Here is a 13,632-nt window from a genome sequence, read left to right as displayed (position 1 = left end):
ATGAGGTGGTCAAAGCCTGTGTGGTTCTCCACAATTACATAATGGCTAAGGAGCGACCCAACATTGAACTGGATGAACCAGTTGTAAACCCATTGCCAGATTACCAGCATCACCCGCTGCGGTCAACTGTTGAAGTTGGCCACATGCGGGACCAATTTGCTGCCTATTTTGATTCTGATATTGGACATGTGGCATGGCAAGATAATATTGTGTAAAATGTGCTGTTGGGTTTGGGTCTGTACCAGTTATGTTTTAAATGTTATTAATATTTTTGCTTAATAAATAATGTGTTTTGATCTCTTTACCAAGTCTCCTATGTATTTTCTCTAAAAACCACTTAGGTTGCTAGTGGTAAGGTAGTTGACTTCATTACATCCTGATACTGTTCTGCAGTATATATTGAACGCAGACTGAAGAGACAATGGAGGTATAATACAAAGCAGATCTGTACTCACCAGGTCAGGTGTCAGAAATAATGAATTCATGATGCGCAAAACCCAGCCTCATGAATTCACTATTTCTGACACCTGTCCAGGAGAGTATAGATATGCCTTGTATGACCTCCATCGTCTCTTCAGTTTGTGTGAAATAGATTACATAGAATGAAGAGAAAATGTAGGATATACAAGGCAGATCTCTACTCTCCAGGTCAGGTATCATAAATAATTAGTTTTTTGACACATCACCTGTTGAGTATAGTTCTGCTTTGTATTACCACCATTGTCTCTTCAGTCTGTGACACAGATTAAGCAGACTGAATAGATTATGGAGAAAATAAAAGTAATATTATTTTTTGCCACCTCATAGCTCTATACCAAACACACAAAGTGTTGTACTTACTAACTACTGGAGCTATGAGGTGGCAAAAAAATAAAGTGTGTTTATTCGGCGCACGGTGAAATACACAAATAACCAAACAGTATTGGTGGTAAAAAAAACATTAACATTTATTTTTAACCAAAAAAAAAAAAAATTAACTGAGCCTGCTTGGGGTAGAGTGACGGAACTGGGGGGTGTGTAGCTGTGAGGCCTGGCTAACTGTGGGTGACGCAGGGGTTGCAGGAGAAGGGACAATTAAAGTAGTGGGGTCTGAGAGTTTGGGGATGGTGCTTGATGCATGAGAGGGCAGAGACACACTGGAAGGGTGAGAGAAACCTGACATTACAGACACATTGGGAGGTGAGGGGGGAGGAATTGAGATAGTCATTTGCTCTTTATTTTTTTCCCTTTTTGGGATCGACACGAAAGTCTGGGGAGCCTCGGTGGGCTCATTTCTAGTGGCCTGGTCATGGTGGCCGACCTGTCAGGGTCCGTGTGCCACTGCTGCTGCATGGTTGTGGTTGTGGGGAAGGCCGTGCTAGGGTCCAGCTGATGCTGCATGGTGGTGCGAAAGGCCATGCCAGGGTCCTGCTGCTGCATGGCTGTGGTGGTGGGGAAGGCCATGCCAGGGTCCGGCTGCTGCTGCATGGTGGTGCGAAAGGCCATGCCAGGGTCCTGCTGTTGCATGGTTGTGGTGGTGGGGAGGGCCATACCTGGGTCCGGCTGCTGCTGCATGGTGGTGGGAAAGGCCATGCCAGGGTCCTGCTGCTGCATGGTGGTGGCAGTGGAGGAGGTCCAAGCAGGAGCAGCAGTTGTCATGGTGGTGGCGGTGGGCTGTCCAACAGCACTCGGCATGGTGGTGGTGCTGTAGTGGTGTTCGGCAGTGCTTGGAATGGTGGTGGCCGTGCAGTGGTATGCAGCAGAGCTCGGCATTGAGGTCAAGCGTGACAGTGTTTGCACAGGTGGAAATGCCACCACTGGCTGCTGAGAATACCTACTCTGCTGCATAGCCTGCATGTAAGCAGGATTGCAGGCCTGCATGACAGTAAGCTGGAGATCAGGAGTAAGGTGTTCCGACATGCCCTATTCTATTTGATTTAAAAAAATGCTGTGCTGGCCTCTGGAGGTCGGCTTTCACTTGGTCAAGGCTTTTGGTGACATCCTGGATAAGTGTATTCATATGGTTTATGGCACTATCCAGTCGGTCACCCATTGTCTTGAGTCCATCACGAAAGACCAAGCTCAAGTGCAAAAATTCGGGCATGAGTGACCTGTCAGAGGCCCTCTGCCACTGCCGAGAAGAGCCCCCCAAAAATGAGGCAGAGGATTGGGACAGGGGAACACCTGATGGACCAGCTTCCTGGTCTCCAGTCTGTGTTGCAGGCCCACTTGCTGCAGTGCTGCTGGATGGCTGGTTGATGAAGGACCGCTCCAGAACCAGGGTCAAGAGCGCTGCTCCATGTGCTGTGAAAAAAATCCAAAACATTACTACCAAACATTTACAATAGTAAAGCGCCAACTCCTGTGGAATAGAAAAATATAGAATAGGCAATACAACACAAAAAATACTTACGTTCTCTGGGCAAGGACCGGTCTCAAAAATGCAAGGATGCAGTGATATTTATATTTGCGGATCCTTGCTCCAGAACCACTAGGAACCTGGCTCTCTTGAAGAAGGTCCTTGTTGAAGTGATCCTACATCGAACGCCAACGTGTTTTGACTTTGAGCACTGTTGAAAAATATAAATAATGATTAGACAATGCACTTTTGACTGTGATCACACAACTGTGTGTGATGAGAGAAACTCTCAGGAGTTTCTCTCATCACACACAGTTGTGTGATCCCGGCCAGGTTCTTTCCTGCGTCTGTCTGCTCTTGTTCCCAGTCTGCTGAGTTGTGGACTGCAAATGCCCACTCCCTCCTTTTATCGGTTTGTATGTGGGGGTGGCTAATCAGTGTCTAGACATGTTGTCCTGTGGTACAATGCATGCGTTCACAAACGCAAGCAAACACATGTGCTTGCGAACGCATGCTTTCACATAGACCGTAATGTGTTTTTTTCCGCATTCCTTCCGCTAAGGCCATGTGCACACGTTCAGGTTTTTTCGCGTTTTTTTCGCGTTTTTTTCGCTATAAAATCGCGATAAAAACGTAAAAAAAACGCTTACATATAGTTCCTAATCGTTTCTATGGATTCCGCAAAAATAGTGCAAACGTTGCGTTTTTTTCCGCGAAAAAAACGATTCGCGGTAAAAAAAGCAACATGTTCATTAATTTTGCGGAATCGCTGATTTCCCGCACACATAGCCTTGCATTGAAACGCTAGAAATCCGCAAACATATAAAAAAATGCGGATTTCTAGCGTTATTTTCGCGGCAAAACAGGAAGTGACAACACAATGTCCATCCCATAATGGCCATCCCATCATGCCATGCATGCACATCCCATAAAATCCAGGAAGCGGAAACTCCCACATTCCCGTCTTCCTGCTTATAGCTGCCGGCATGGAGTGCTACGACCGTATGAGTCTGGATGTGGTGCAGATGATAAGTGTGGTAAGAGTGTGTGTGTCTGTGTCTATAGTGTATATATGTGTGTGTGTCTGTGTATATATGTGTGTGTGTCTGTGTATATATGTGTGTGTGCGTGTGTTCGGACATCGGCCGATGAGACTACACCCATCGGCCTTTGTCTGTTCCCTCCAAGTCGTTGCAGCAGGCTCAGCTCGATGGGAGCAGTATTTCCCATCGAACTGTCCCTGCTGTTATGTACGTCCCTGAAATGTTGTTGTGGCCCCCTCATCCTAAATTTCCTAGTAAAATGTAACAAAATTTCCCCCACAAAATGTCCCCTTATTAAAAACAATGGTGGCCAGTGCTTACATTGGTGGCCAGTGTTTACATTGGTGGCCAGTGTTTACATTGGTGGCCAGTGGTAAAAATCACTAAATTAAATTATCCCCCTGTCGTGTCCCTATTTTTAATAGTCCATTAAATTAATTTTCATTGGTGGCCAGTGGTTACCTGTGGAAATAAATTATATATACCTGTCCCCGCCGATCGCCACCTAAAATAAATAAAAAAAAACAAACCCGTACTCACCTAAACGCCCAATTCCACGAATCCCTCGTCAGAAAAAAAGTAAAAAAACAAACCACAATGTATACCTACCCTCCGCAGCATCCAATTAAACGAGTGTCCCACGAGGATCTTGAGTTTAGAGCAGCCGCATAACATGCGGCTGCTCTAAACCGCGGCCGCCGATACAATGAACGGGATCGTAAAGCGATCCCGTTCACTGTATACCGAGTTCTCCCGAAGGCAGCTCGCGCTGTTCGGGTGAACTCGTTCGGGACTCACTGCGGCTGCGCGGACTCTCCGGCTGACCGGAGATGAACTCTGGAGCGTGGGAAATTTTTTCTCATGCTATCTGTTCATCTCCGTTCAGCCGCTGAGGCTGCGCAGAGATGAAATATGTCATGTGCAGTTATGTTTACAAGGGAACAGGTGCATTAGCACCGGTTCCTTTGTAAATCAATTTTTTTTTTTTTACCCTTGGATTACCAGTTTAATAAAATATGGTCAAAAACTGGGTGTCTTTATTTCATTAAAATTTTGAAATCATGTGTGTGTTTTTTAACCCTTTCCAACAATTAGATTAATAATGGATAGGTGACATAATTGACGCCTCTCCATTATTAATCTGGCTTAATGTCACCTTCCAATAGCAAGGTGGCATTAACCCTTCATTACCCCATATCCCACCGCTACAGGGAGTGGGAAGAGAGTGGCCAAGTGCCAGAATAGGCGCATCTTCCAGATGTGCCTTTTCTGGGGTGGCTGGGGGCAGATGTTTTTAGCCACGGGGGGGCCAATAACCATGGACCCTCTCCTGGCTATTAATATCTGCCCTCAGTCACTGGCTTTACCATTCTGGTGGAGAAAATTGCGCGGGAGCCCACGCCATTTTTTCCTGTGATTTAACCCTTTAATAGCTTTAGCGCCCAAATATGTCCCCCTCCAAAAAAATGACATGGTTTACTGTATGTTAGGCTACGTTCACATTTGCGGTCCTCGCCGCAGCGTTGGGCGCCACAGCGGCGCCGCATGCATCATGCACCCCTATATTTAACATGGGGGCGCATGGACATGCGTTGTGCTGCGTTTTGCGCCGCATGGTCGCAAGCGTTGGACGCAAGAAACGCTTCAAGTTGAAATTTTTTTGCGTCCAACTTTCGGCCAAAAAGGACGCATGCGGCGCAAAACGCACCGTTTCAGCATGCGTTTTGACGCGTTTTAGTTTGCGTTGTGCGCTGCGGCGCACAATGCACGTGTGAACGTAGCCTTATTCCATATAAGAGAAGAGAGGAGATATAAAAAACCGGGAATTTAATTACAGGCCTTTCTGCAATCTATCGCTGTATGTAATAGTGAAATATATATATATATATATATATATATATATATATATATATACATATACACGCACACACACACACACACACACACACACACACACACACACTAGATGGTGGCCCGATATACGTGGTATGTCGCCCAGCCCACATAGTATATCGCGCAGGCCACATAGTATATAGCACTGCCCATGTACTATATATCCCTGCCACTTATATAGCACAGCCCATGTAGTATATTGCCCAGCCACGTATATAGCACATCCCATGTATATTGCCCAGCCACTTATTTAGCACATCCCATGTAGTATATAGCACAGGCCACGTAGTATATTGCCCAGCCACGTATATAGCACAGGCCACGTAGTATATTGCCCAGCCACGTATATAGCACATCCCATGTAGTATATTGCCCAGCCACTTATTTAGCACATCCCATGTAGTATATAGCACAGGCCACGTAGTATATTGCCCAGCCACTTATTTAGCACATCCCATGTAGTATATAGCACAGGCCACGTAGTATATTGCCCAGCCATGTATATAGCACATCCCATGTAGTATATTGCCCAGCCACTTATTTAGCACATCCCATGTAGTATATAGCACAGGCCACGTAGTATATTGCCCAGCCACTTATATAGCACAGCCCATGTAGTATATAGCACATCCCATGTAGTATATAGCACAGGCCATGTAGTATATAGCCCAGCCACGTAGTAGCAGGGAGAAAAATTTTGTGCGTAACGACCCAAGAAACCTTCACTTACATGTATTTTCTTGCACACGGTCTTTGTGCAACTGTAGATAACCGTATATTTCTGTTCTTTCACTGTAAATTTTAATACAAATTTTCCCTTGTAATCTGTTATTTTTCAGATTGAAAAACACCCGGAGGTCTGGGACCGGTCACATGAGAATTACAAGGGGTCAAAGCGGGATGCCTGGCCCAAGATAGTAACAACTCTGTTTCCTGAGTGGCCAAATCTATCTAAACAGTGGCAAACAACAATTTGTAAGTATTGATTTCTTAAATTTTTTTGAAAAACTAAGGAAATGGGATTAGTAATATTTTATATTTAAATTCTTTCATTTCAGTGGGCGATGTGAGGAAGAGGTGGCGGTCAGTGACAGATCGATTCATGAAGTCCCTCAAGACTCCGAGTGGCAGCTCGCCGCCAAGGAAGCGGGTGCCATATGCAGACCAGCTGCAGTTTATATTGGGAAGCCGGAGTTTGAGGAGGTAGTTTATATATAAAAATTGTTTAGCTTGACATAATGATTGAAAATATTATTTTTTTAACATTGTTTTTTTTCTTTGGTCTGCAGAACTGAAAGCAACGTGTGTGCCCAAACACCTCCGGACCTAGGTGACTCCACGGAGGACAATATTGGAGAGGAAGTAGAAGAATGCAGGATGGGCAGCCAAGCTTCTCCGGGGGACATGTCTTTGTCCGGAAGGTCACAAGAGGTTACCGATACCTTTGGAGAACGTGACATAGCACCTCGTGCGGGAGAAGTTTTGGACTGTAACACTGCTCCTACTTCCTCGGACGCTGCAGCCAACTCTGGTGGTGGTGTGTCGAGGTACATGGGGATGGGGGCTGCTTCTGCCCGTCCCGTGGCTTTGAGAAGGGCGGCACCAAAGAAGTCTAAACAAGCTCAAGTAATAGAAAACTTAACAAGCCGTACGCTCAATCTGCTAGACAATTCGGCAAAGCAGGATGAGCAAGAAAAATTTGGGTCACTTTTGGCAGACCGCCTTAGAACACTGCCACGGGACAAGCAGCAAATGTACATGACAGCAGCCAATTGTCTGTTAACGGCAATTGATGGGACATCCACCCTACCCCCAGCCCAACAAATTATGATGGGTATTTTTAATATTTTTAATAACCCCATTGTGCCTCCACCACCACCACCAGCAGCCGCACCGCAGCGTTATGGGCAGGCGGCAACATCCAGGGCCGACCACGTAGAGGCCTACAGTTATGGCCATACACATGGACCTACAGCAACTGGCCATCGTACCAGTACACCCAATTCCAGTCTCTCCTCCCAACATGACTCATTTCCGGGTTATGGATACCACCCGGAATATCACAATTTTTGAGATTGGATGTCTCCTCCTTTTTGAGTAGAGATGGGAGTGTACACAATGTTTTACTGTGATGAGAGTTCTAGCCCAAATGTGAATCAGTTATTTACGGTTTTTCCACAAAAATCTAAGTTTATTGAAAAAAAGTTATTGTTATTGATTTTTGGATATTACATCAGCTAATGTACCTTCCTTTAATAATGTTCACAACATTTTCTGTTATGTAATAAAATTATTTTTTAATGTAATAAAAAAAGTTTTGTTATACTACTCTGAGTTGGAATGATTACCAAATGTGAATACTGGATAATGTGATCTGATGAAGCAACATTAACAAAAAAAACAAACATGGAAACGATAATTATTCAAATAATATTTTTTTTATTTATTAACGATTATTTGCTTTTAGATTGATGATTAAAAAGGGTCCTTGGTAGCTAGGAAATAGTCTTCACTAGATAGGGATTAGGCCTCGCATTTTCTCTGTTATCATCTCTGCCATACACACTGGTTCCTTTTTTTGTATGGGTTTGGCCATCATATGTTCTCTGCTGTTATCGCTGACGTCCAGGCTTGGGCCTTGATTCGTTTTAGGCATCCGATCTTCTCTGCAGTTCAGGCTGCTCAACACCGGCACAAGAGTATTGCCAGTGCACGGCACCTTCCGGACTCATGAAGTAGTCTGCGAAGGTTTCTCTCACACGCACACCCGAGTTACATTGCCTTCCTTGACCAAAGTTGTCCACTGCAACTAATTCTGACACCTGTGGCTCCTCAACTACCTCTGTGCTGTATTCCCGAGCATAGTTGTGGAGCACACAGCATGCCTTTATCACAGTGTCCACGGTCTCCGGATCTAGCTGGATGGCAGTGTGAAAGATCCTCCACCGACTACACATGATCCCGAAGGTACATTCCACATATCTTCGTGCACGGCACAGCCTGTAATTGAAAATCCTACGCCGATCATCCAGTCCCCTTCGTGGGTATGGGCGAAGCAGGTTGGGCTTTAAGGGAAATGCCTCATCCGATACCATCACAAAGGGCACTGGATGTGTGGAACCCGGCAAAGGTCTTGGGGCTGGGAGCGTGCCGCCATCTTGAAGAATTTGAAGTCCAATCTGTGATGACTGCAGCACCCGAGAGTCCCCAGAACTGCCATAAGCACCGACGTCGATGGCAACAAACTTGTAATGTGCGTCAGCCACCGCCATCAGGACCACAGAAAAATACTTCTTATAATTAAAGAAGCTTGATCCTGATCGTGGTGGCTGCTGAACCCTTACATGTTTGCCATCAACAGCACCTACGCAGTTGGGGAAATTGGCCACAGTTTGAAAACCAGCTGCAACCTGCAGCCAAGTCTCCTCGGTTGGGCAAGGCATCACGATGGGCTGCAACGTCTGCCAGATGACGGTACATGTGCACCGTACAATTTGCGAGATGGTGGATTTGCCTAGCCTAAATTGGAGGTGCAGGGATGTGTAGCTCTCTCCTGTAGCTAAAAACCTGATGAGAGAAAAAAAAAATTCTTTTGAATAACTAATAATGGGGGCACTCGCAGCATTGCGGCAGCATTATGGGTGAACTGGCAGCATTATGGCAGCACTATGGGGGAACTGGCAGCATTGCGGCAGCACTATGGGGGCACTCACTGCATTACGGCAGCATTATGGGTGAACTGGCAGCATTATGGCAGCATAATGGGGGCACTCGCAGCATTGCGGCAGCACTATGGGGGAACTGGCAGCATTATGGCAGCATAATGGGGGAACTGGCAGCATTGCGGCAGCACTATGGGGGCACTCACTGCATTACGGCAGCATTATGGGTGAACTGGCAGCATTATGGCAGCATAATGGGGGCACTCGCAGCATTGCGGCAGCACTATGGGGGAACTGGCAGCATTATGGCAGCATAATGGGGGCACTCGCAGCATTGCGGCAGCACTATGGGGGAACTGGCAGCATTGCGGCTGCATTATGGGGGCACTCACTGCATTACGGCAGCATTATGGGTGAACTGGCAGCATTATGGCAGCACTATGGGGGAACTGGCAGCATTGCAGCTGCATTATGGGTGAACTGGCAGCATTATGGCAGCACTATGGGGGAACTGGCAGCATTGCGGCAGCACTATGGGGGCACTCACTGCATTACGGCAGCATTATGGGTGAACTGGCAGCATTATGGCAGCATAATGGGGGCACTCGCAGCATTGCGGCAGCACTATGGGGGAACTGGCAGCATTATGGCAGCATAATGGGGGCACTCGCAGCATTGCGGCAGCACTATGGGGGAACTGGCAGCATTGCGGCTGCATTATGGGGGCACTCACTGCATTACGGCAGCATTATGGGTGAACTGGCAGCATTATGGCAGCACTATGGGGGAACTGGCAGCATTGCGGCTGCATTATGGGTGAACTGGCAGCATTATGGCAGCACTATGGGGGAACTGGCAGCATTGCGGCAGCACTATGGGGGCACTCACTGCATTACGGCAGCATTATGGGTGAACTGGCAGCTTTATGGCAGCATAATGGGGGCACTCGCAGCATTGCGGCAGCACTATGGGGGAACTGGCAGCATTATGGGGGCACTCGCACTATTGCGGCAGCATTAAGAGGGAAACTGGCAGCATTGTGTCAGCATTTAGGGGGGCACTCGCAGCAAGGCCTTACCGCAAGGTGATGAGCAGCCTTTCCTCTGCAGAGATTGCTCTTCGCATGACCGTATCTTCATAACTGAGGTGTGGACCAAGAAGAATTAGAAGACGATCAAATGCCTCAATGGAAAGCCGGCAAAACTGAGTAAATTTATCTGGAAACCTGAAAATAAAAATAAATAAAAGATTAAATAAAATCAAATAATTTTAAACACACATTTTAAACATAAAGTACGTTGTATATAGCAATAAAAAGTAAGAAATAAAATCAGCTGTCAATATACCATTTCTCCCTATATCTTACCTCCTTAAATCCCGGTAAAGAACATGGAAGTGTCCCTTTTCCTCCCGTTCCTGAATAATGGGATGAACCCACATCCTTTTTTGACGTCTGCTATTCCTTCTTCTCCGAGATTGCTCCTATGGGAGAATATAGAATGTATTATTACATGGAACTGTACAACGCATGGAAAACTGCTGCCAATCCGCAGCGTCATAAACTCGGCATCTCCGCAGCCTAAGGCTGGGTTAACATTGCGTTCCCCCAGTCCGTTAGCCGGATTTCGTTACACGTGGCACTGAAATACGTGATACGTGGCACTGAAATACGTGGCACTTAAATACGTGGCACTTAAATACGTGGCACTGAAATACGTGGCACTGAAATACGTGATACGTGGCACTGAAATACATGGCACTGAAATACGTGATACGTGGCACTGAAATACGTGGCACTTAAATACGTGATACGTGGCACTGAAATACGTGGCACTGAAATACGTGGCACTTAAATACGTGGCACTGAAATACGTGATACGTGGCACTGAAATACGTGGCACTGAAATACGTGATACGTGGCACTGAAATACGTGGCACTGAAATACGTGGCACTGAAATACGTGGCACTTAAATACGTGATACGTGGCACTGAAATACGTGGCACTTAAATACGTGGCACTTAAATACGTGGCACTGAAATACGTGATACGTGGCACTGAAATACGTGGCACTGAAATACGTGATATGTGGCACTTAAATACGTGGCACTTAAATACGTGGCACTGAAATACGTGATACGTGGCACTGAAATACGTGGCACTGAAATACGTGGCACTTAAATACGTGGCACTGAAATACGTGATCCGTGGCACTGAAATACGTGGCACTGAAATACATGATACGTGGCACTTAAATACGTGGCACTTAAATACGTGGCACTGAAATACGTGGCACTGAAATACGTGGCACTGAAATACGTGATACGTGGCACTGAAATACATGGCACTGAAATACGTGATACGTGGCACTGAAATACGTGGCACTGAAATACGTGGCACTTAAATACGTGGCACTGAAATACGTGGCACTGAAATACGTGGCACTGAAATACGTGATACGTGGCACTTAAATACGTGGCACTTAAATATGTGGCACTGAAATACGTGATACGTGGCACTGAAATACGTGGCACTGAAATACGTGGCACTGAAATACGTGGCACTGAAATACGTGATACGTTACACCGCTGCGTAACGCAATGAAACGTAGTCTGCTAGCGCCGTCATTGACTCCTATGTCAGACGCATCGCAAGCCATGTGCCGTCATTTGAGTGACGGTCGGACCCCGAGACTCGGACTGCAGCGTTGCCGTGTCTGTCACTGCTAGCGCTGATAGAGCTAGCAGATGCTCTATCGGCGCTAGCGATGTGCCAAAGTCAGCACTTGCATTACAGCAGCCCGTAAACGTATGTGTTGAACGGGCTGTTGTACACAGTGTGAAACCAGCCTAATACGCAAAGTGTTCACATCTAATGACATTATCCTACCTGCTCGCTGTGGTGGTGCAGCAAAAGCAGTGCTGTATGCAACAGTAGCCGGTTCTGTTGTGGAGTAAGACGATGGTGCGGCATGTTGAATCCAACAAGGAAGCAAAATGGAGAAGAGGGGTTGGACCAGGAAATGACCTCATCGGAGGTTTTTTTTTTTTAAACCAACTTTATGTGTTCTAAAAAACGCACAAAAAACGCACAAAAAAACGCATCAAAAAACGCACCAAAAACGCACCAAAAACGCACAAAAAAACGCACAAGGATTTCCTGGGAGTGGTGCCAGATTTTCCTCAGGAAAATCTCAGGAAAATTCTGCACAAATTCTGCACAAAATCCTGACGTGTGCACATATCCTAACAACCGCATACTTTTCAAGGGGGAAAATTGATGCCTCTGAAATTACTACATATAGCGTTTACCACGCCAAGCTACAGACAGCGAAAATGACGCATGCGTCGTTAAACGTGGCAAAACACAACCAATCGCAGGCACCTGCGTCCCTAATGTTAAAGATAGGAATACACGTCGCATGTGGAAAATTGCTGCACAAACGCTGTGGACACAACCGCAAATGTGAAACCAGCCTTATACCAGTACTGATCATTCATTTTTAAAATTCTCAATTCGTAGATAAAATCAGTATTCAGGGAAGACACATTTTTACATTAATGACATAGGTGATGGCAGTTGCCACTGATAAGATTCTATGCAGATGGGAAGGTAAAGTGGGTACAAGCAAAGAGAGAAAATAAAACCGAGATAGCGATCAGAAGATACAAAAGCTAGTGATGAGCGAACATTCTTGCCACTACTCGGTACTCGCCTGAGTATCACTGTGCTCGGTGGCAATTGGCCGAGGACACATTAGCAAGGTGCACACAGTCTCAATAAGACACAGGAGTTGCCAACGCCGCCCCCCTATGCACACAGAGCATGCACAGAGCAAGCAGCAGACATGAGGTACACAGCATGGAGCTGGCAGCAGAGAGAAGTCACAAGATGGCTCAGAGAAGTGAGTGAGTTGAGGGTAATGCAGGTGGGGGATGGGAGGCCATGCAGTGATGCCAGCAGGGTTGTTACACACTTAAGGCCCCGTCTCACATAGCGAGATCGCTAGCGAGATCGCTGCTGAGTCACAAGTTTTGTGACGGAACAGCGACCTCCATAGCGATCTCGCTATGTGTGACACGTACCAGCGATCAGGCCCCTGCTGCGAGATCGCTGGTCGTGTCGGAATGGCCTGGACCTTTTTTTGGTCGTTGAGGCCCCGCTGACATCGCTGAATCGGTGTGTGTGACACCGATCCAGCGATGTCTTCACTGGTAACCAGGGTAAACATCGGGTTACTAAGCGCAGGGCCGCGCTTAGTAACCCGATGTTTACCCTGGTTACCAGCGTAAATGTAAAAAAAACCAAACAGTACATACTCGCCTTCTGATGTCCGTCAGGTCCCTTGCCGTCTGCTTCCTGCTCTGACTGAGATCCGGCCGTACAGTGAGAAGTGAGAGCACAGCAGTGACGTCACCGCTGTGCTCTGCTCTCACTGTACGGCCGGCAGTCAGTCAGAGCAGGAAGCAGACGGCAAGGGACCTGACGGACATCAGAAGGCGAGTATGTACTGTTTGTTTTTTTGGTAACCAGGGTAAACATCGGGTTACTAAGCGCGGCCCTGCGCTTAGTAACCCGATGTTTACCCTGGTTACCCGAGTGCTGCAGGGGGACTTCGGCATCGTTGAAGACAGTTTCAACGATGCCGAAGTCATTCCCCTGATCGTTGGTCGCTGGAGAGAGCTGTCTGTGTGACA

At 46.6% G+C, this 13,632-nt stretch overlaps 1 protein-coding gene across 1 annotated transcript; it reads left to right on the top strand.

Moving 5' to 3' along the window:
* The first annotated feature begins 5,939 nt into the window (after positions 1-5,939).
* On the top strand, positions 5,940-7,444 carry LOC143793846 (uncharacterized). Its single transcript, XM_077280808.1, has 3 exons — positions 5,940-6,249; positions 6,333-6,477; positions 6,564-7,444. The coding sequence occupies exons 2-3, from the start codon at positions 6,377-6,379 to the stop codon at positions 7,345-7,347; spliced, it is 885 nt and encodes a 294-aa protein (XP_077136923.1). The 5' UTR covers positions 5,940-6,249; positions 6,333-6,376; the 3' UTR covers positions 7,348-7,444.
* The last annotated feature ends 6,188 nt before the right edge of the window (positions 7,445-13,632 follow it).

Source organism: Ranitomeya variabilis, chromosome 1 (genome assembly GCF_051348905.1).
Source record: "Ranitomeya variabilis isolate aRanVar5 chromosome 1, aRanVar5.hap1, whole genome shotgun sequence".
In the NCBI taxonomy this organism is placed as follows: Eukaryota; Metazoa; Chordata; class Amphibia; order Anura; family Dendrobatidae; genus Ranitomeya; species Ranitomeya variabilis.
The sequence above is the reverse complement of the archived record's forward strand: the minus strand, read 5'-3'. Positions and strand labels throughout refer to the sequence as shown.